Source organism: Pistacia vera, unplaced genomic scaffold, assembly GCF_008641045.1.
Source record: "Pistacia vera cultivar Batoury unplaced genomic scaffold, PisVer_v2 Contig534, whole genome shotgun sequence".
NCBI classification, from domain to species: domain Eukaryota; kingdom Viridiplantae; phylum Streptophyta; class Magnoliopsida; order Sapindales; family Anacardiaceae; genus Pistacia; species Pistacia vera.
The window spans coordinates 455,933-481,243 of NW_022196373.1; the positions used below are offsets into that span (position 1 = coordinate 455,933).

The window sequence follows — 25,311 nt, forward strand, 5'->3', positions numbered from 1 at the left end:
CATGAATTTTATCCCTAGTTACCCATTTGAGCCTTATGAAATCATCGTTGTCCTATTTTTCTTGTGCAACCAATAATGACCAAACCTTTCACCCTAAACACGTCCGCAACCTTTAAGAGAATTCTAAACCTAATGCAAACACAAAGAGATTGGAGAGTTGTGTGAGATGCTTACGAACTAAACGATTAGTTTGGGGGTTGTGAGAAGGGCAAGAAGAATAAGAGGGGTAATTAACCTCGATAAGACTATTGTTGTTTATTAAAAAAAAAAAAATTAGAGAATTCGAGAATTGCAATTCAAAAGCAAAAATAAGAAGTGCACATGTTTGAGGGTTATAAAATGGTTGACATCTTGGGTGGTGGTTGAGAAAGAAAGTGGAAGTTGAGTTAAGTCTTGGTGTTTGCTTAAAGGAAACCGAGTTCTCTTGCTTAGTTTATCCTTTCCTTTTCTTTGAAGCCCACTAATCGAGCCTAACGTTACAAGCCTGTAAAGTCCTTTTGATCCTTAGTGATGTCTAATCCTCATTAGTGGAGAATAGTTCAATACTTAGGCTTATGGAGTCTGCTGCCATTTAATAAACTTTGCATTTCTGCATAAAATAATCCGGAAAGTCGGAATGTGGACTAAAGTGGGGATCACCTACTCGGGGGACCAATAGAGAAAGATAGTCAATGCAACTTATAACTTCTTGGAGTGTTGAACATTTTCTAGTAATAATTTTTCAACAATCTTTGAGACTTGTATAAATTGTAGGCAATTCGTTGTGTTGAGTTTGAGTCTAATGTTCTTATTTCATTTTCTATTTTGTTGTTTTTGTGTTTTTGTTTGTTAGTCATTTTTCGTGTAGTCATGTTTTGTACCTGATGCTCGGGGACGAGCATGTCTTTAGTTTGGGGGTATTTGATAATCCGAGGATTATACTGTTTTATTTAGACTTTTTAACCAGATTTTGGATATTTCTTAGTTTGTTTATGCCTGAATTGCTACTTAATTTTACATATTTTCTATTTCAGGCCAAAACGTGTATTTTGAGCGAATAATGAGCAGATTGGAGTTTTTGGCCCCAGAAGCAAATGAATCTCAGAATTTGGGAAAGTTCTGAAGCAGAGTTGGAGCACTATGAAGCTTGTTCCCATGGGAAAGCATCGAAGATCGAAGATTCAAGCAAGGTGTAAACCCTGCGTTATTATTCCGACGCCCTAAGGTATGAAATTTACCTTTTCAAGTAATTTTCTTTTTTTGAATGGAAGGGTAAAATGGTCAATTTACATGTATTTCAAGATGTGGCCATTATAAAGTGTAAGGGGTGATGCCATTGAAGAGAAATGAGGGTAGAATGGTCATAAAGTTGATTGATATGGTTAAATGGTGTAAACGGTAACCAAGGGTATAATGGTCTTTTCATACAAATCCATATGAATTAAGTATCCATAAAAGTGCACCAAGGGTAAATTAGTCATTTAGCTAATGGGATTGCTTAATTTTTAAGTGTTTTAAGGAGTCAAATGGCATTAAATGAGTGCTAATGATTATGTTGTGGTAAAAATGACCAAAACACCCTTATATGAAAAATTTATGCCAAATGACCTTACATCTAACTTTTATTGACCAATCATAATAGAGAACCAATGGAATAAATATTTACAAGGCTTTAAGAGAGAGTAGTCAGCCTTGTGCACCCCAAATATATCATCTTCTTCTTCATTTCTCAAATCCACCATAAAAGCCACTAATCCAAGCATTTTATTCTCAAATTTTCATAGGGTTTCAAGTTGATTGTCAAAGGAGATCACCATCCACACTTAAAGAACTTCAATTTCAAGGTTTAAGGTGAGTTCCAAAACCCTAGTTATTCTGATCTTTTAGTTAAAAGAGAAATCCATAAGTGGTTATATGTGTATAAGGTAGAAAGGGTGAACCTTTGGAGCTAAGGAGGAGTGTCTATGTGCTTTGAATACTAAGGTAAGGAAAAAATCTCCCTATGACTACAATTGATAATACCTAGGGTTTATGAAACTTACATTTATTTATGTTAATATGAGTGTGATCTATGTTTTGGTTATGGATTGTTTAAATGGGTGTGTTGATTGGTGTATGTGTGCATATGGAGGATGATTATGCCAATTAAGAGATTTGTAGTTGGACGATGTTTTGGACTTTTTGGTTCTGTAAAAAGGGAGGTTTTTATGGCCTTTATACTTAGAATGATATTGTAACATTACTGAAAACTAGTCCAATGCATGCATGAATACAATATAAATTGGGCCCAAAGTTTCTTTTTCATTAATAATACATATGTCTTTTATACACAAATAGTACTGTTTACAAAAATGCATTTTAAAGACGAATTAGGGGAAACAGTGTAGTAATCCTCTCACTTGCCGACGCCCCTCCGATGCTTCATCACCTAGAACCTGCAACACAAGGAAAATAACGGGGGTGAGCACAAATAATGCTCAGTAAGTAACCCTCTAAACTGTTGTCCCCGTAAGGTAACTCTTAACTCTTTCCTATACTATTTTGATTCTATTTCTGTTTTAATAACATCATGGCCCATCTTACCGGAGGTACGGCGGGCATCACACAGCACCATCTCACTCTTATGGCTATCGGGTGGAATTCACACAGTACCAACCGTCTTAGTGACTACCGAGTGAGGATCACAAAGCACCAACTCGATTCTTCCTAACTATCGGGTGGAATCACCAGCACCTACCCGTTCCTCATGAATTTTGGATAACGTTCACCAAGCATACCCGTCTCTAGTCACTATAGGGTAGGATCACAAAGCATCAACCCGCTCCTACTAGCCGTTGGATGATGATCACAAAGCATCAACCCACTTATTAATAACTAATCGGATAGTGATCACAAAGCATCTACCCCATTTCTATTACTCATTGGGTGACGGTCACAAAGCATCGACCCATCTCCAAGGGCCTATCGGGTGATGATCACAAAGCATCAATCCGATTCTCATAACGGTCGGGTGATGATCACAAAGCATCATCCCAACATTACTACTCTTCTAAATCATTCTATTGTAGCATTTTTCAATGCTCTCTACCCTTAGAGTAGTTATACCCACCAAGCTCTCTACTCATAGGGTAATTTCATACACAAAGTTCCTAATCTTTCTTAGGGCACTTTCTATATACAAAGTAGTGCCTATGGATGGTTCAACTTCACCATACATTTATGAGATGCCAACATGAAATGTTGCAGGAATTAAGGTTCATTACTCACACTCAAACCTCTATTAGGCATTTCATCAAACAACTCATGTGCACTATAAACTTGTTATAGCATGATTCTAAAACTTTTTAACCATCCAAAATGGGGAAAAACCCCTTCACAAAGCCATGAAAACCTGTCAAACAAGACACTTCCAAAAGGGTTTCATAACACCCTTTCAAATCATCTCAACTACTGTCAACCAACAACCCATTTCTCATATTTGCAAGGTATTAATATTCACAAAGCATAGAAATATCCATTTAATACTCCATACATGGCATATTACATGCACATCACAAACATACATCATTTCTATCAAAACCCTAATCAAGAAATTTCATGAATCTCAACTTGGTGTGGTTTACTTACCTGTTATGGAGAGACTTCACAAATTCCTCCTTATTGCTAAGCTTGACTTTCCTCTAATCTTAGCCAAAAGAATGAAAACCCTCAAATTCAAATGGGTTAAAACTCCAAATCACACAACTTAAGTAGAGATTCTTACCTTAGGAAGCCTTAGGTTGCTTTTCTACCTCAAATCACTTCAAAAACCCTTGGAATTCCTTGATCAAAAGAAAAGAGAAGTTGAGAGGAGTGAAGATGGGAGTTGCGTTTGAGAAGAAGAAATGAGGGGTTTTTTTGATTCTAATTCCTTTAATGAAATAAAACACAATCATTCCCTTTTGCCCTTACTCTTCTTTGGAATTCCATCTAATCCTTTGATTCATTACAAACTCACCCCCATAACAACCATTCTCCATGAAAATCCTTACAATTAACTCCCTACTTTCTTCTGCTAATTAGGGGTAGAAAGGGCAAATTGCCTTAGGGAAGAAAATGTCTAAAACTCAACCAACATGAAAATCGGCCCGTCGCCGCGGCGAAGAAACTTATGTCGCCGCGGGAAACGTCCAGAGAGTTTCCGGTGGTTTCAACACATCTTGCCGCGGCGAAGTTATTCTTCGCCCGGCGAAGTTCGGCATACTACACTTCTTCCATTTTTAACCCATTTCAGGCAATTAATCCACACAACACTCATACTAATGAAAATCAACAATATTACCAAAAACAACTCAAATGAGGGCGAAAGAGGAAACAATAACAACGTACCTCAAGCGGGGCGTTACAGATATGGTAAATGATATGAATATACAAATGAAGGTGACATGGTTAAAATGAATAGAATTCGGATTGTGTCTTTTAAGACTTACACTATACATGCTTCACTGAATCGGTCAACTGAAGTTATAGAAGTCAGATTGAGTTGATTCTTGAAGGTTAATAGACCTAAAACTTTTATGTTTATCCAAAAATCAATTCGAATTGGAAGATAAGGGAAAAATTTCTTGAAAAGTGACGAACTATATGGCATCACCTTCTTAATGGAAATTCCCATTTGTTTCTAATTCTAACAAACCCCTGAATAATCTTACTACTGAAATTCCGTCTGTAGGAGAATTGAAGAATTAAGTTAAGAATTAGTAGGAGAATATAGTATGATTGAGCATGGGAGATGTAGTCCATATGCTTGCATATATGGTAATGCATATAGCTTATAGTTGTCTTATGAAAAATTTATTAAATGTTAAGAATGAATTCATGAGTCTCTGAGGTACAAACCAAGATCAGAGGAATTGGATTCTTATGGAAACCATGAATCCTTTGAGGTGACGACCAAGAACAAGGTAATGGTTCAAATGAATTGATCGGATAACAAAGACTAATGAAACCATCAAGTATAAAGACAAAAGAAATAAGCATGCCATGTACATGAATATTTCATAAGTCATATGTGTTCTATGTTATATTTCTATGGTTATGTTATGACTTATGTTTATGAGAAAAGTCTAAAGTGTATGATATGTTTTATGAACTTGTTATGTCAAGAATGAAGGTCATGTTTTGTAGGTAGGTAAGGTCCTAAGTAATATACTTGTATAATGAACCTTAATAGTTTATAAATGGCCATATTCCTTATTGAGCGATTAGCGCTCACCCACAAAATGTGTTATAATGTTTTGCAGGTAAGGTTAAGGCATGTGTTAGTAAACGGTCCCGTGTACACAGCGGAAACATATATATTTATATATATATATATATATATATATATATATATATATATATATATATATTATATGGATCGTTTACATGAGCCAAGATCAAGGGTATAATTTTCAATTCATATTAAAGCAAGAATAGCAGAAATTAATAATCTATGTTTAGAAACCATACACACGTTTGGAGGCTCCACCACGATTGTCTTTAACATTTTGCTACCGATCCAAGTGTAGGATCGAACCCACGTAGTTCACACGAAGACAATCTCAAAAGAACCAAAGAGGGATTGCTAGACCTCTTTGGCTTCAGATTGAAGAAAAGAAAAATCAATGAAATTGATTTCAAGGCAAAATGAATCGCGTGGGAGTGTCAATATTTGGGGGCATGTGTTTGCTTTCAAAGAGAAAAACAACTAATGAAAAATCACAAATGTTTTTACATTTAATTTTTCTTTATAGTAAAACCTTAATGCCCTATTCCCATATGGAACAGGTTTGGGCTCCAACCCAAAACACCCCTAATTAGATATATTAATTTCATCATTATCTCAATTAAACTCAATTAATATATTTTAAATATATAAACATTTAACAATAGATTGATTTAATAATATATGCAAATACATATTTAAATGTAATTTCACTTATTTAATTTTTTTAATAAATTAAATAAAGACTATGACCTCAACAAATTTAATTGCATTGTGAAATTATCAAAATACCCTTTCGCCTAAAAAGACGAAAACGCTCTTCTTTCTTTTTGGATATGAAATTATCTTCTATGTGTGTGACCTATAGGCTCCTCATCATATTGGCAATGTATAGTATGGCAATTAACACCAATTAATCATCTCACTAATACACAAACCAAGATTGGCCCCTAGCAAGGCATCATGGCCACCCGATAGATTCCGATTCAGCAAAGTAGCTACCTGTCAACGATGTTGTTACCGTTCAATTCGATCTTTTCATCATACGTTATCTCGACGAGACGAAGGCATAGAAATAATGTCAACCTTCGATTACTCTCGATATTATGTATTCAGTCTTTGGACCAATGACCCGTATCATAAACTGGATAGAGCAACAACTCAATCCCACTGTGGCCATAGTTTTAGTGTCATTGCCATATACTGAATTGCGCCGTGAGATAACTTCTCCCATACCTGGGAGTGATGAATCCTCTGTCAATCCACCATAGTCTTGATACACTCCTTGATGCAGCCAATCACCACCGTATTGACACCTCTGAAAAGAACTGCGTTAGGCTAGTGTCAAACTGCACCAATCAGTGCACAAGGCGCTCCGGTGATCTCAAGTCTAAGGATCACATGCACCACCCTTTGTTAGAGGATTTGTTCCATAGACATTGGGGTTACCATCCATATGGAATCCTCTGGTGGGTCAGTCTAGTGAACTTGCTGCGGTGTAATCGCCTACAGCAAGCACCCATGTGTTGCACCAGGTTGTCACCAAACAACCTTGACAAGTGAGATCAGTCACTGCCTTTCGACAGGGTCATTCAACACTGTGATAGCCTTACCATATTATCTGTGCCCTTACTTCAGAATAATACTAGGGCTACGGACGTTTCTAGAATGGCCACCATGTGTGCTCATAGGGTTCTCACTATCAAGATTTGAAACACTTGATACCCTCGTCACGGTTCTACCATTCTAAAGACATAAATCAATACATATTGCAATAATAATGATCTATGCGATATAGAATAAAATGACTTTTATTGATTAATGAACATTATTACAAAGAGTCAATTCTACAATAATTGATTGGCTCTAGGGCATCTACTCTAATAGCATGAAGCTGGGAGAGGATTCTGAGGGACACTATGAGCATGAAGGGATGTTTTAATGATGACTATTGAATGGTTTTGTTAATATTTAGTGTAGTAATTATGTTCATATTTCATAATGTAGTAAACATGTCCATGTTCTATAATGGAGTAAATAGGTTGTATTAATAAAGGAAATCAAATTGCTAGTAACTTTTGTAAAAGTGTGTATGTTCTAGTAAGTATTACTATGGATTTCATAATTTACTCCAAGAAAGGAAACTATATTTTTTGACTTGTACAATAAACTTATTATAGTTTAGAAATTAAATTAAAAAAAAATATTTTTAAACTACAGGTTTATTCTTTAAATAGGATTTTAAAATAAACTTCTTTCCTAGGCGTGCATTTTCTAGGTTCTCAATGGCCAAGAGATACTTAGGAAATACTCGGCTAGGGAAGGGTTTTACACAAGGAAGCAAGCGGAGCGAAAGAACCTAGGCACGAGATTCCACTTTAGCTCTTCGCTATGGCGAAGTCTGCAAAATTTTGTTTTCTCCAAAACGCACAGTTTTATTTTAGGAAAGGTTTTAGGTTTTTGGGCAAACTATATAAGAGAAACCTTGCCATTTTGAGAGGGAGACGGGTTCGTTTGGTTTTTGTTTGGTTTAGAGTAGCTTTTACATTTGGAGAGAAGATTGGAGATTAACCTTGTGGATTCATCAAATAGGGGAGATCTTTACTCTCTTTTCTTTGTTTCACTATGTTGACTGCTGTGTTTACTGTTTTTCTTGCTATTTGTGTTAATTTAGTTATGAACTAACCCATTTTGGGATAGGGTTTTGATGTAATTCGGATTTCTATGGATTAATCAATTGATTATTGTTGCTTTTATATTCTATTGCATAGATTGTGTGATTATTTTGATTTTTATTGATTTTACTTGTTGAACATGATGAGATTGAGAAATGAATCATGTTGAGCTTCTTGGGTAATCACCATTGTTGTTTTGAATGCTAGAGATAGATTTGAGAAATAATGAAATCAATCTAGGATTCCATTAGCTTAATGAACTTGGATTTATTAATCTTCAATTTGTTGGATGCAGAAGATTAATAGGGAAAAGTAGGAATTCATAGCCTGAGAAGGTATGTTTTACAACTTAAGGAATTCGATTTACAATCCGTGCATGTGATTGTAAAAGTAGCATAAATGTGTAGAATTAATCCATAGGATCCTAATAAAGTCAAAACCCTAACCGTTTGCTTTACTTGATATTACTCTTGCTTTAATCTTGCTTTCAGTAAATAGTTTTTTTTTTTTTTTTTATTTCATAATAGATTTTGCTTTCAATTTAGTTTTATATTCTCCCATAAATCCAAACACTTTCTGTTTCTCCAACATGAAAACAAATAGGAAAATCAGTGCTTAGCAATTAATCCTCGTGGGAACGATACTCACTCATCACTTTATTACTTTGTGCGACTAGTGCACTTGCTATATTTGCATGTTGTAGTAATAACGCATCATCTTGTACTTCTTCCCTTATAAAAAATATTAGGAGGTGAATTTCAACTCCTTATCTTATATGAATATTATGTATTTCAAGTTATTAAAGTTTTCTTATAAATTATGTTAGAATAAAGAGTCAATTGGAGATAAGGAGGAAATTTGCAAAAGAGTGTGGTTTCTTAACTCAAGGTAAGGAAACCTCCCTTTAATATGAAATAAGAATAGGTTTCTAGGTTTAGTATTAGGGAACCTTAATTCTTGTCTCACAAAAGAAATTGAGCTTGGTTTGATGCTATAATTTGCAATTGATGGATTCATATGTGAATTGTAGAAAATTGAAGTTTGATGGCAATTAATGGAAATGGTTGTGTCATAAGCATTTAACATATTACAAGGGAGGTTATTATTGATCTTTTGACATGTTTTCACAGGGAAGAATGGTTAGGAAAGGTGATGCGTGTCTCCTACAACATGCAATATGTAGCAAGTATACTAATCGCTCAAGTAATTAAGTGATGAGTGAGTATCATTCCCACGAGGAATGCTAGCTAAGCACTAAGTATCCTACTGTTCTTAAGTTGGAGCAATCGACTTCTTTTGGATTAATGGGAGCAATTTTAATTAAAGAAAACAAAATCTGAAATTACTGACTAAAATTTAACTATGAAATGCGAGATGAAAAAAAATACAGATAAAATCAATTTAATTAAAAAGGGTAGGGTTTTGACTTCATTCGGACTTTATGGGTTAAACCTAAAAATTAAACTATAGTCACATTCATATGCATTGGTTGTAAATCGAACTCACTAAGGTGTTAAACATACCTTCTCAGGCTATGTTTTCCTATTCTTCCTTATTAACTTTCCGCACCCAACAATTTGAAAGTTAACAAATCCAAACTCATTAAGCATAAGAATCCTACAATGATTTCATTAATTCTTGAATCTATCTCTAGCATCCAATACTATAATGGTGATTACCCAAGAAGCCTAACATGATTCATTTCTCAATCTCATCATGTTCATCACATAAAGCATTAAAACTTAGAGCAAACACACAATCAAAGCATAGTCATATGAACATAAAACAATCAATCACTTAACCTATTAAAATCCGAATTACAATCAAAACCCTAACCCAAAATGGGTTAGTTCATAGCTAAATCAACACTACAAATAAGAAAAACGATAATATTCGAGTTCAACATAATGAAAAGTAAGAGAAAGGATAAGAAATCTCCCCAAATGATGAATCCCTTGGTTCAAAATCGAATCTTCACCCTTCTAATCGCTAAATCTTTTGAAGCTTAATCAAAGAAAATGTAAAAGTTGCTAAACCTAATTCCTGGACTCCTGGTCAAAAAGGTTAAGTGTTTCTTTTATACCTCGCCCAAAATCCTAAGAAAAACACGCACAAAGTAAAACTGTGTATTTCACAAAACTGGAATTTACGACCGTCACCGCGGCGAAGAACCAAACAGATCTGGTGCGTGACTGGCTCACTTCGCCACGGCGAAGCTTCTTGAAAAGTTCTGAAATTACAGAACTGCCACTCTGCTTGCATCTTTGCTTGATTCTTCGATTCTCGGTGCTTTCCCTTTGGAACAAGCCTCGTCGTGCTTTATCCTGCTTCAGAACTCTCCTAACTTCTGAGATCCGCTAACTTCTGAGTCAAAAATTTCCAATTTTGTCCTTATTTGCTCAAAATGGCCATTTTAACCTGAAACAGTAAATGTAAAAAATTAAGCAACAATTCAGGTCAAAATGCACTAGAAAGTACCTGAAATTTGATTAAAAAGTCTAATGAAAACTGTATAATCCATGGATTATCAAAAGGTTAGGGAGTAAGTGGAGGTAAATTGGTATGGAAAAGCCTTTAAAAAGCCATGTTACCTGTAGCAACTGCTGTAAGCTAATACAATGCATGCATAATAACAATAGAAAATTGGGCCCAAAAACTTTCTTTTCATTATAAGTCATATGTCTTTTATACACAAAGAGGATTGTTTACAAAATTCATTTTAAAAGACAAAACAGGGGAAACAGTGTAGCTATTGCTCCTCGCTTGCCGACGCCCTCCGACTGCCTCACCTAGATCCTGCATCCACAAAGGAAAATAACGGGGTGAGCACAAAATAATGCTCAGTAAGTAAAACCCTCTATCTGTCTGTCCCCGTATGTATTACTCTTAATTCTTTCCTTATACTATTTCTGTTTCTATTTCTGTTTCTACTAAACGTCATGGCCTCATCTTACCGGAGGTACGGCCGGATGGCGTTCACACAGTACCATCTCACTCTCCATGACTATCCGGTGGAATTCACACAGTACCAACCCGTTCTTACTGACTATGGAGTGGGGATCACGAAGCAACTACTCGGTTTTCGTAACTATCGGGTGGAGACCACCTAGCACCTACCCGTTTCTCATGACTTTTAGGTAACGATCACCAAGCATTAACCCGACTCTAATCACTGTCGGGTGATGATCACAAAGCATCAACCCACTTCTAATAAATGTCGGATGATGATCACAAAGCATCAACCTCTTCTCTAAAAACTAACCGGGTGGTGGTCACAAAGCATCCACCCGTTTCTAATACTTATCGAGTGATGATCACAAAGCATCAACCCATTTCCAATGGCTATTCGGGTGGTGATCACAAAGCATCAACCTGATTCCCATAACTGTCGGGTGATGATCACAAAGCATCAACCCATTTCTACTACTCTTCTCATTCACTCTACTCTAGCACTTCTCATTCTCTCTACCCTTAGAGTAGTTGCATCCACCAAGTTCTCTACTCATAGAGTAAGTGCATACACAAAGTTTCCTACTCTTTCTTAGGTCACTTCTCAATGCATAAATAATGCATATGGATGGTTCATCTCCATTATTGCACTTATGAAATACCAACATGCAATGTTGCAAGAATTAAGGTTCACTACTCATACTCAAACCTCTGTTAGGCATTTCATCAAACAACTCAAGTGCATCATAAAACTCTACTATAACAATAATTCTAAATCTTTCTCTAACCATCCAAAATGGGGAGAAACCTCCTCACATAGCCACATAACCTGCCAAAGAAAGACACTTCCAAAAGGGTTCCACAATACCCCTTCAATTCCATCTCAAACTACCTTTCCAACCCACAACTCACTTCTTATAGTTGAAAGGTATAAACAGTCACAAAGCACTAGAAATCTTTATTTAAGCCCCAATAACATAGCATATAACATATATATAACACACATACATAAGTGCTATCAAAACCCTAATCAAGAAAATTCCCAAATCTCAACTTGGGTTGGGGTTTACTTACCTTGATATGGAGAGATTTCACTAACTCTTCCTTTCACTTGGTTTGCTTGACTTTTTCTCTACTCTTAAACAAAAGAACAAAAACCCTCAATATTCAATATATACAAAAAACTCACAAAGCTTCACAACCAAAGTAAGAATCCTTACCTTAGGATGCCTTAGGTTGATTTTCTACCCCAAATCACTCCAAAAGCCCTTTAAAACTCCTTGATCAAAAGAAAGAGAAATTGAAAGGAAGCAAGAGAGGAGAGTGGCGTTGGAGAAGAAGAATGAGGGGTTTGCAATGTCTTAATTCCTTTTAATGAAATTTATACACAACCATTCCCATTTTGCCCTTACTCTTCTTTGGGTATTCTATCTATATCCTTTGATTCATTACAAACACACCCCCATATCAACATATTCTCCATGAAAATTCCTTACATTTTACTCCCCACTTTTCCTGCTAATTAGGGGTAGAATGGTCAAATTGCCCTTAGGAAAGAGAATATCTTAAACTTAACAAACATTTTGGTCGGACTGTCGCCGCGGTGAAACTGTCCAGAATGTTTCCCCCGTGGCTTCAACACCTCTTCGCCGCGGTGAAGATTCTTCTTCGCCCCGGCGAAGCTTGGCACACTGAACTTCTTCTATTTTCAACCAATTTCTAGGCAAGTATTCAACACAACACTCAATCAAAGGTCAACCAAACAATATTACCAAGAGACCGACTCAAATAAGAGCAAAAGAAGAAACAATAACTACGTACCTCAAGTGGGGCGTTACATTACCATGGTTGCCACTATCAAGTTTGTGGCCTTCTAAGTGATTTTTGGGCATCTTATCTATTGAACTAGGTTGAGGTCTATGCATCAAAGTTGTAGTCCTTTCTTTAAGCTTTAAAACAAGACCAATATTGTGTCAATCGGATCTGTATAACTTGAGATATACCTTCTTGAATATGACCTGCGCAGTATGACTACCTCATATGTGCTTCCAATTTCTTAATTTTTTTTTTTTTTTTTAGCCTAATAATCTATGATTGATTCCAAGTATGGAAATACTGCTTAAAGGGTTTTGAAGCATGTTTGAATGAGTGACCTTTGTGATTATTTAATGATTGTATGAACATATATATTTGATGTAATGAATGACCAAGGAGGTTATGTGTAATATGTTACGTATTACCTAATTATGAGCTTGTTTATGTATAAACAAGCCTAAGTATGCTATGTTATCATGAAATGATATGGTCATATATGGAAAGTGCATGTTTTTAAGGAACAGAGCATGTCAAGCATATTAATGATGAAAAAAGGTGGACTTGATCCCAAGTTTGAGCAAAATGCTTTCAAGGTACATAGACATGCAATTTTGTGAACAAAATGATTTTTAAGCTTTATGGAAGCTGTTGTCATGTTATGGGGAACCTGAACTCACTCATGCATATGTCCAGACCAAAATAAATGAACAATCCATAGCGTGCATGACCATGGGGACTGTGTTATAAGTTAAGGTTATGTCATTAGCCAAAGGTTCCATAATCCATGCCTTAGCTTAGTCCAATCGGTAGACAGTAAAAAGTTTTCAAAGAAAAATGTATTTATACATGCATGGTATTGAAGTGCATCATTCATGAACATTAAAGGAAAGAATTACATGAATTATATTATGCATTATTGATATGAACTGAATATGCTATGTTATATTACATTTATGTTATTATATGTTATTAATTTTTTGGTTAATATACAAGTAAATAAGATTTTTTCCAAGTTTAAGAATGTTACATAGGGTTAAATGACCGATACCCTTACTGAGTGATTAGCACTCATTTCCTTAGTTTCCATGTTTTGCAGGTTATGGTTAAAGTGGTAATGGCGAGCAACATCCAAGGAAGATCGGGGGCATGCATGTTAACTTTTGTTTTAATTAAACTTATGATGTTATATAAAGGATGTTGTTTCTGAATTAATGTATATAGTCTAAATTTTATGAAATAATAAATATGTTTTGCTTATAAATGATGGGAGATATTTTATATTTGCTTCTGCTATTAAACAATTGATGTAGTTGTTTTCTTTAAATGATATTTTTCATATATAGTCATATTTCGACAGGTTGATTAAGAAAGTAATGTAAACGAGGGGAGAAGCTTTTATTTATTTTCATATTTCACATGTTTGTAACCAGGATTTACGTTTTAAATTACACAACCTTCCAGGCATGAATTCTCTAAGTTTCCATCGTAATGGAATACTTACAGAGTACTCAGTTGGAAAGGGGTGTTACAAGCTGTAACAATTCTAATATCAATATCAGTTCAACGTCAATCAACTGTAGCATAAAAGGTTTGCATTCAGCATTCAACTTTTGTTATCTACAACTTTAACCTGAACTGTAACTATCTACTCTTCAACTTCCACTCAAACTACATTTGTTAATCATTCAATCACAACAAACATACACTTAATTAGCTTCGAACAAGTTTTTCTTCAACTTCAGCACACTAATACTTCAGTATCAACTAACACCGCTTCACACATCATCTGCAGCACATGTTAGTAACAAAAATTAACAATACATAACTTCAGAATCTCGGCAATACAAGTTTTGAATCAGATCAAATTAAAGAACACTTTCTTTTCATCTCAATACCTTTTCAACACAATTCAACTTAAAGAACACTTTTTTTTCATCTCACAACTTTCTCACCACAACTACTTAAGATAAACTAAAGAACACTCAAAACAATTACTTTAGATCAAAAACTAACTTTTTCAACACAATTTAGCTCAAAGAACATTTTCTTTTCATCTCATAACTTTCTCTACACAGTTACTTCAATTCAAAAACTATTTCAGCTAATAACCAATTATTTCAACTTACACCTCACAGTATTGCAGTGTAAACTTGAACACTTCCTATCTTGCAGCTAAACTACTCTCAAGCTAAACTTCTCAAAACAATTATTGTAGCTTGCATCTCACAGTAAATGAATCTCTGCTACTGCTAAACGTTTAAAACAACTTCTACTTCATCCCAAATTACCATTTCACCACAAAATTAATAACTTCAATGCCAACGTCAGATTCATCAACTGCCAGTATCTCGCCAATTTACTAACTTCAGAGTAACACTTCTAGCATAAATAAGTGGGTTCTTAGTTGACTGGCACAACTACCACATATCTTTTCTTTTAAGTCTTGAAATTGAGCAACTGAGAGTGCTATAGTTAGAACATCTACAATTTGCAACTTTGTAGGCACATATTGCACTAGAATTTTCCTGGCCAAAACTCGATCCCTTATATAATGTGCATTGATTTCAATACACTTTGTTCTAGCATGGAAGACAAGATTGGTTGCTAATTCCCCTGCACTAATATTATCACACCACATTACAGGAGCTTGATGTAAATTTTTTCCCAATTCAGAGAACATACTTTCTAATTAGGCTATTTCAGTTATTGTGTGAGCCAAAGCCCTATACTCAGTTTTAATAGAAGATAAGGCAACTACCTTTTATTTTTTGGAACTCCATTAAATTAGACTAGGGCCTAAATATACACAATAACCACTATTGGACCTTCTGTCATCAAGATTACTACCACAATCTGCATCAACATTACATTCAACACATAAGGAGGCTACTAGTTTGAATTGTAAACCATGATCCTGAGTTCTTTTAAGATACCTCAGCACTCTTTTGCAAGCTTTCCATTGGAGTTGAGTGGGAGCTTGTAAAAATTGACTAAGCTTGTTGACAATATAGCTTATGTCAAGTCTGGTTAGAATCAAATATTGTAAAGCTCCTGCTTTTATACAAGCTTGGATCTTTGAGCACTTCACTATCAGTAGAGAAAAGCTTAGGGCCCACAGCCATAGGAGTTGAACATGAATGTGCTTCCATCATTTTTGTTTTGGCAAACAAATCAATAACATACTTATTCTGTTTTAAGTGAATTCCTTAAGTTGTTCTTAGAGCCTTTATACCAAGGAAATAGTTTACTGAACTAAGTGTTTTTAGAGAAAACTGATCATTGAGCTCTTGCACCAACTATTGTGTAAAAGACTTATTTGCACCAGTAATAAAAATATCATCTACATAGATTAGAATGCAAGTCATTTGACAATCACTCTGAAGAATAAACAAACTGGAGTCAGAGATAGAATTGCGAAACCCTTTGTCTAGAAGAGCTTGCTTTAACTTGTCAAACCAAGCTCTTGGTGCCCACTTGTAATATACTTTCTAGCTAGTAGTTCTTTGGAAAAATATAAGTAAAATTCACTAAACATATTATAGAAAATATATATGTATATGAGTATGTAATAGAGGGCCCATAAATAAATTTTACTTTATATACAAATCTCTACATCAAGTAAGAAAGTCACAAAAATAAACTTAAAATACAGTCAGATAGTGTTGCCTTTCTCCTCCGCCACTTGACGTTCCATCCGACCACATCTCATCTACAACCTACAAAACTAGTGAAATCAACAGACTGAGCACTAATTGCTCAGTAACTAAACTGATGCGTTGTTACTACAACATGCAATATAGCAAGTGCACTAGTCACACAAAGTAATAAAGTGATGAGTGAGTATCATTCCCACGAGGATTGGTTGCTAAGCACTGATTTTCCTATTTTTTTTCAAGTTGGAGAAACCGAAAGTGTTTGGATTTATGGGAGAATCTAAACTAAATAGAAAGCAAAATTTACTATGTAATTAAAAAGCTAATTAATGAAAGCAAGAGTAAAGTAAGAGTAATATCAATTTAAACAAAAGGGTAGGGTTTTGACTTCATTAGGACTCTATGGATTAATGATTAATTCTACGAATTATGCTACCTCTACACTCACATGCACGGATTGTAACTCGAATTCCCTAAATTGTAAAACATACCTTCTAAGGCTATGAATTCCTACTTTTCCCTATTAAGCTTCCACACCCAACAATTTAAAGATTAATAGATCCAAGTTCATTAAGCTAATGGAATCCTAGGTTGAATTCATTGATTATCAAACCTATCTCTAGCGTTCAATACAACAATGGTGATTACCCAAGAAGCTCAACATGATTCATTTCTCAATCTCATCATGTTCAACAATTAAAATCAATAAAAATCAGAATAATCACACTATCCATGCAATAGAATGTAAAAGTAACAATAATATATTGATTACCCATAGAAAACCAAATTACATCAAAACCCTAACCCAAAGTGAGTTAGTTCATAACGAAATTAACACAAATAGCAAGAAAAACAGTAAACACAGCAGTCAACATGTTGAAACAAAGAGAAAAGAGTAAAAAGATCTCCCTTAATTGATGAATCCACAAGGTTAAATCTCCAATCTTCTCTTCTTTTCTCCTAAAATGTCAAAGCTCTCTCAACCAAGACGAACCCCTCTCAAAATGTCTAAGTTTTTCTTATATAGTCCATCCAAAAACCTAAAAACTTTCCTAAAATAAATACCACTATAAATCGATCAAGGCAATCGTGAAACACCTGGTTCATCAAATCCATAAAAACTGCTGGGGCATTAGTTAACCCAAAAGGCATCACCACAAACTCATAATGCCCATATCTAGTTTGAAATGCAGTCTTGGCAATATCTTACTCTGCCACTCTCTTACTTGATAATAACCCAACCTCAAATCAATCTTTGAAAACACTGCTGTTCCTTTAAGCTAATCAAATAAATCATCTATGCGAGGTAACGGGCACTTATTCTTCACCGTCAATTTATTCAACTCTCTATAATCTATGCACATCTGTAGCAACCCATCTTTCCTCTTCACAAATAAGATCGGAGCACCATTTTTTTAACATCTTTCTAGCCTTTACACTGCTAATTAACATACTAAGCTAGTGGCCCTCTTCGGAACTAAACTTATCCCCATCATCAAGATTAAATCTTGCTTTCTTCTTTTGGCAATCAATCTCTACTCCATATCTCCACAGAAAATCCATGCCTAAAATAACATCAAAATCGGGCATATCAAACACAATCAAATCCACCGGCAACTCCCTTCCATGGATCACTACGGACTCCCCTAGAAGCATCTCCTGAGTCACCACACTAACACCATCTGGCAACTTTATCTTAATGGGCTGTCCCACTATGTAACGCCCCACTTGAGGTATGTAGCTAAGTTATGGTGTATTGCTTGAATGTTTATTGTTTTGCTTTCATTTGGGTTGATATATTGTTAATATTGGTTGGTTGGCCCTTAGTTGAATTTTTGTTAAAGTTATTTTGAGAAAAATATGAAGAAAATCCCTTAAACTTTCATTAGGGGTAAAATGGTCTTTTCACTCAAAATTAGTTGAAATTGTGGGGAGTGAAAAGAGATAGAATTTCATAGAGAATGCATTAAAAATGAGGGCATTATTGTAATTGACTAAGGGACATAGATGAAATTTCTAAGAAAGAGCAAGGGAAAAATGCGAAGACATGTGTTAATTGTGAGTTAATAAGGGTTTGGGTCTAGAAAACCCTTCATTCTTCTTCCCCACTGCCAACTTCTTCTCACCACTTCCTCTCAACTCTTTTCTCAACATTTCAAGATATTTCAAGAATTTTAGAGAGCTTTTTGAGTAGTTTGGGATAGAAACTTAATCCAAAGCACCCTAAGGGTTTTATTGTTTAAAGGGTAGAGAAGAGACAAGCTATCAAAGGAAAGGAAAAGTGTTAGTGAAATCTCTCCATTACAAGGTAAGTAAATCCAACCAAGTTAAGATTCAAGAAAAGTAAATGAGTAGAGATTTATTTTAATTATGTATATATATGTTATACATACTGAGAAATTGAGATGAGATGTGTGCTCAGTCATAGTTGTTGGATATGCTTAAATTATGAGAAGTGTTTTTGAGATGTGATGAGAGGATGTAGTTTGAGGAGATTGAGTAATTTCTTTGGGAGTGTTCTTTTATGATAGGAATTATAGCTATGTGAGGGAGTTTCCTCTCATTTTGGATGGTGAAAGAGAGGAGTAGAGTTATAGATAAAGTAGAGTTTGTGTATGAACATTAGTTGTTTGATGAAATGCCTAAGTGAAAAACTGCCCTGTCACAGTTGTGACATTCTGTGTGATATTTAGGCATCTTACAAATTGAACTGGGTTGAGATCAAAACATAAACGTTATATCGCTGTCTCTAAGCTTTAAAACGAGACCAAAATTGTAGCAATCCGATGTGTATAACTCAAGTTATGCCTTCTTGAGTGTGACCTGTGCAGAATGACTATTTTGATGCAATATTGCATTTGTGCATTTCATAAGTGCACTAAGTAAGAAACTTTAAGCATGAACCATCCTTATGCATTAATTGTGCATTGAGAAGTAGTTTGAGAAAGAGTTGAGAACTTTGTGAATGGACTGCTCTAAAAGTAAAGAGAATGAGAAAATCTAAGAATGGGTTGGTGCTTTGTGAACTCCACCCGGAAGTTATGAAGAATGGGTTGGTGCTTTGTGAACTCCACCCGGAAGTTATGAAGAATGGGTTGGTTCTTTGTGAACTCCACCCAGAAGTTATAAAGAATGGGTTGGTGCTTTGTGAACTCCACCCGGAAGTTATGAAGAATGGGTTGGTGCTTTGTGAACTCCACCCGGAAGTCACAAAGAGTGGGTTGGTGCTTTGTGAACTCCACCCAGCCGTGCCTCTAGTAAGATGAGGCCGTGACATTCAAGTGACAAAGAATGAGAAAATATGAGAAAGAATAGAGGAAGAGAATGAGTATAAGTCACGAAGAGTGGGTGGATGCTTTGTGATCTCCACTCAGCCGTGCCTCTTGTAAGATAAGGCCGTGACATACAATAGAAAGTTAATAGAAAAGAGCTTTGTGAAAGAGAAATAGAAAGAGAAAATAAATGAGATGAGAAGAGTGTAAGGAAGGAATTACGAGAAAGAGTTATGGGGACAGACAAGTAGAGGATTTACTTACTGAGCATTATTTTGTGCTCACCCCGTTTTTTCTCTTTGTGTTTGCAGGATCTAGGTGAGGACGCGGTCGAATGGGCGTCAGCAAGCGAGGGGCAATAGCTACATTGTCCACTGTTTTTGATAACTTTTACAAATGATACCTTACTTTGTATAAAGAATGATTATATCTATTAAAAGAAAATTTTGGGCCCATTTACTTTTGCTAATGTAAATGTATTTTACTTGATGTATTTCTATGAGTATCCTAGTATGAAGCAGTTACTACATTTTTGGTATTAGAGCAGAGATTTTGGGATTTGACAGTGTATTATTCTCATCGCCCCGACGTCCAATAACTGACTGTGTGAGTTAATTCTTTCCTTACTATGAGTGTTTCTCGAATTGATTAAATGTGGTTGTTTTGTAGACGAAGCGTAGTACCCGAAAGCGTGGTAAAAGTGTGATGAATGAGAGAGAACCTTCTAACCCATCAAAAGCTACGCCTCCTCCCTTGGATGAAGCTAGAATTCGGGGAATTATACAACAAGTTATGGCAAAAAGCCAAGGGAGAGTTGGGACCCCCGTACAAGTACCACCAACCACTAATGTAGAAAGAGAACAACCAGTACCTCCCCAGTACAGAATAGATTTGAATCGATTTATGGTCTTCCCAGCCAACATCAACCCTCAGAGTTTAAGGGTACTACGGATCCGGTAGTAGTAGAAGAATGGTTTAGATCCATAGAATGTACCACAGCTTTGTTTCCTATGACAGACCGGGAGAAGATCTGGTATGCGAGTTTCTTATTTTGGGGTGATGCTCGAATTTGGTGGGAATTAATAGAAGATACCCATGATATGGCAGTGATGACTTGGAAAGAATTCAAACAAGAATTTGAGGCCGAGTACAGGACAGAGGACTGAGTTCATGAGAAGGTCCAAGAATTTATTAGTTTGCAGCAGGGATCTAGTACCGTGAAGGAGTACTCAGTGAAATTCAATTCCCTTGCAAGGTTTGCACCCGAAATAGTTAGTACTCCGGCATTGAGAAGAGACAAGTTTGTACATGGGTTGAAGCCAGAGATAACTCGGGATATAATGATGAGTTCTGATCCCCCTCGAACTTATAGTGAGGCCTCAAGGGAGGCAATGAGGGTGAAAATATTTGAGAATAAAATTCCCCCAGTAGGTTCCTCGACAGGAGGACCAAGTGAGCCATCTTCCGCCCTGCAGAGAGAGAAATTTAAGGGTGTGAAAAGCAAAGAAATGAAGAACAATAAGAAGAAGTTTCAGTCTAGACAGAACAGAAGAGAGTGGAGGAGTAAGCGGCCCCGGACGGAAGGGTTTCCTCTTTGCCCTAAATATGGGAGGAACCATCCAAGAGAGTGTTTGAAGGACCAGAGGGTGTGTTATAGGTGCCAACAGCCAGGGCACTTGATGAGAGATTGTAAAGCTTCTCTTTCGCTACCAGCACAGAGTTCTAGAGGTACTACTAATGCCAGGGTGTTTACAATGGCATAGGGTGAAGCAGAGGCTAGTCCATCAACCGTTACTGGTCAGTTACTATTTCATGCTATTCCTTTATATGCCTTAATTGATTCAGGAGCCACTCATTCTTTTATATCTTATGGGATGATAGAGAGGTTAGGCTTGAAACCTATTAAAGTGACTCAACCCATTAAGATAGAGTTACCCGATGGGGTTAGTGTTCTGACGTAGGAGATGTTGTCAGAAGAGTCCGTGGTGATCCAGGGTAGAGCGTTAACAGTTGATCTAATAGTTTTTGATATGCCCGACTTTGATATGATATTGGGCATGGATTTCCTAGGGAGGTATGGAGTAGAAATTGATTGTCTGAAAAAGAAAGCGAGATTCAATCTCGATAGTGAAGACAAGTTTAATTTTGGAGAGGGCCATCAGTTGAGCATGTTGATTAGTAGTGTGAATGCTAGAAAGATGTTGAGAAAGGGGTGTTCGAGATATATTGCCCATGTAGTGCAGAGTGGTGATGTTCCACAACTAGAGATTCAGAGGGTGCCAGTAGTTCGAGAGTTTCTAGATGTGTTTCCGTAAGAGTTATCGGGTTTGCCTCTAGAAAGGGAGGTTGAGTTTAGTATTGAACTAGCACCAGGAACAACACCAATATCTAAAGCCCCTTATCGAATGGCCCCAGCAGAGCTTCAGGAATTAAAGAAGCAACTCCAAGAGCTTTTGGATAAAGGCTTTATCCGACTGAGTCATTCTCCCTGGGGAGCTCCAATTTTGTTTGTGAAAAAGAAAGATGGGTCACTACGGATGTGTATTGATTATAGAGAGTTGAATAAAGTGACAGTGAAGAATAAGTACCCACTACCTTGTATTGATGATTAGTTCGTTGAAAGGTGCCGCAGTGTTCTCTAAGATTGATTTGAGGTCAGGGTATCATCAGGTAAGAGTGGCCGAGCAAGATATAGCTAAGACTGCCTTCAGTATAAGATATGGGCATTATGAGTTTGTAGTGATGCCGTTTGGCTTGATTAATGCCCCAGTAGTTTTTATGGACTTGATGAATTGGGTATTCCATGATTATTTGGATCAATTTATAGTGGTTTTCATTGACGATATCCTGATTTATTCTAAGTCAAGAGAAGAGCATGAGAAACACCTGAGAATAGTGTTGCAACGGTTGAGGGGAATTTGTATGCTAAATTTTCTAAGTGTGAGTTTTGGCTTGATCAAGTGATATTTCTGGGCCATACTGTGTCCAAGGAAGGGATTTCAGTGGATCGGAGTATAGTGAAGGCAATCCTTGAATGGCAGAGGCTGAAAATAGTAAAAGAGATCAGAAGTTTCTTCGGCCTAGCACGTTACAACCGGCAATTTGTAGCAGGGTTCGCCTAGTTGGCTAAACCGTTGACAGCTCTTACCAAATAGATAACTCTTTTTGTATGGTCAGAAGCATGTGAGGAGAACTTCCAGGAGTTGAAGAAGAGGTTAACGACAGCTCCCGTGTTAGTGCTACCACATGAGGGTGTAGATTACGACATTTATACAGATGCTTCACTACAAGGACTTGGTGCCATATTAATGCAGTTAGGTAGGGTAATAGCATATGCCTCTCGACAATTGAAAGAATATGAGACGAGATACCCTATGCATGATTTAGAGTTGGCAGCCGTGGTCTTCGCATTAAATATTTGGAGGCATTACCTTTATGGTGCCAAGATTAATATCTACATCGATCATAAAAATTTAAAGTATTTCTTTACTCAGAAAGAGCTGAATATGAGACAGAGAAGGTGGTTAGAGCTGGTTAAGGATTATGAGTGTGAGATCAAGTATCAACCGGGGAAAGCCAATGTAATAGCCGATGCCTTGAGTAGAAAAGCTTATCTATCCCGGCTCACTAAGCAAAAAGAGTTGATAGAAAAATTGTGTAGAGAACAGATTGAAGTGATTCCGGGAAGGATTGCCAAGTCAGAGGTTCAATCTACTTTACTGGAGGAAGTCAGAGATAAGCAAGTGGCCGATGTGTGGTGTCAGAGAATAGTTCAATAAGTAGATGAGGGCAAGGTAACAGAGTTCCATTTAGTAGATGGTGTCCTCTATTTCAGGAATCGGTTGTGTATCCCTCAAAATGATGAGTTGAGGAAGAGAATACTTACAGAGGCTCTTGACACACCGTACACTGCTCATCCTGGAGCAACCAAGATGTATCAAGACGTAAAGATACGCTACCGGTGGCCAGGTATGAAGAAGGATATTGTAGAATTTGTAGCTAAGTGTCTAGTTTGTCAGCAAGTGAAAGTAGAACACCAACGGCCATCAAGGTTACTTCAGCCACTTAGTATTCCATAGTGGAAATGGGAGAGCATTTTGATGGATTTTATTATATGTCTCCCCAGAGTACAGCGAGGGTATAATGCTATATGGGTGATTGTGGATAGGTTAACCAAGTCAGCCCATTTCCTTCCAATAAAGGAGAGCACTACTACGGATCAGTTGGCTCAGATTTATATTAAGGAGATAGTCAGGTTACATGGTATGCCCAAGATAATAGTGTCAGATAGAGATTCTAGGTTTGTTTTAGCTTTCTGGATGAGTTTACAGAGGAATTTGGGTACTCGTTTGGCATTCAGCACTGCCTATCATCCTCAGATGGATGGCCAAACAGAGAGAACGAATTAGGTGCTTGAGGATATGTTGAGGGCCTGTTGTATGGATTATAAAGTATCTTGGCATGAGATGTTACCCTTAGTAGACTTTGCCTACAACAATATTTATCAGTCTATAATTAAGATGGCGCCTTACGAGGCCTTGTATGGTAGACGATGTAGGTCTCCACTACATTGGGATGAGATAGGCGAAACAGACGAGTTGAGTACTGCTCTTGGGCTAGAGGTGACTCAGAAAATGATAGAAGATATATGGTTAATCAGAAACAGAATGAAGCAAGCCCAAGATCGTCAGAAGAGTTATGCCAACTTGAAAAGAAAAGAAGTTGAATTCCAAGTGGGTGATAAAGTGTTTTTGAAAGTTTCCCCCTTTAAGCGAGTAATGCGCTTTGGAAGCAAAGGGAAGTTAGCACCAAGGTATGTAGGTCCGTTTGAGGTATTGCAACGAGTGGGAAAGGTGGCCTACAGATTGGCACTATCACCTAGCATGGACAAGGTACATGATGTTTTCCATGTCTCGATGCTACGAAAGTACGTAAGTAATCCCTCCCATATCCTGAGATTAGAGGACGTTGACCTAGAAGAGAACCTTGTGTATGAAGAGCATCCAATACAAATTTTGGACCGAAGGATTAAAGAGCTCCGGAATAAGAATATTCCATTAGTAAAAGTCCTTTGGAGAAATCACAAGGTAGAAGAGGCTACATGGGAGGTAGAACAACACATGCAGAATCGTTACCCAGAGTTGTTTGTGTGAATTACGGGGACGAAATTCTTTTAAGGGGGGGAGAATTGTAACGCCCCAGTTGAGGTGCATAGCTAAGTTATGGTGTATTGCTTGAATGTTTATTGTTTTGCTTTTATTTGGGTTGATATATTGTTAATATTGGTTGGTTGGCCCTTAGTTGAATTTTTGTTAAAGTTATTTTGAGAAAAATATGAAGAAAATCCCTTAAACTTTCATAGGGGTAAAATGGTATTTTCACTCAAAATTAGTTGAAATTGTGGGGAGTGAAAAGAGATAGAATTTCATAGAGAATGCATTAAAAATGAGGGCATTATTATAATTGACTAAGGGACATAGATGGAATTTCTAAAAAAGAGTAAGGGCAAAATGGGAAGACATGTGTTAATTGTGAGTTAATAAGGGTTTGGGTCTAGAAAACCCTTCATTCTTCTTCTCCACCGTCAACTTCTTCTCACCACTTCCTCTCAACTCTTTTTTTCAACATTTCAAGATATTTCAAGAATTTTAGAGAGCTTTTTGAGTAGTTTGGGATAGAAACTTAATCCAAAGCACCCTAAGGGTTTTATTGTTTAAAGGTGT

General features: G+C 36.5%; 1 protein-coding gene across 1 annotated transcript in view; it reads left to right on the plus strand.

Annotated features, from left to right (window-relative positions):
• Positions 1-24,729, plus strand: part of LOC116107370 — a gene marked incomplete at its 3' end in the record, with an annotated part of 32,300 nt that extends 7,571 nt beyond the window's left edge. Inside the window, exons 2-3 of the mRNA XM_031393650.1 lie at positions 20,258-20,419; positions 24,271-24,729. Coding sequence (XP_031249510.1) covers positions 20,258-20,419; positions 24,271-24,729 — 621 coding nt within the window. The remainder of the gene's footprint in view (positions 1-20,257; positions 20,420-24,270) is intronic.
• Positions 24,730-25,311: the final 582 nt, after the last annotated feature.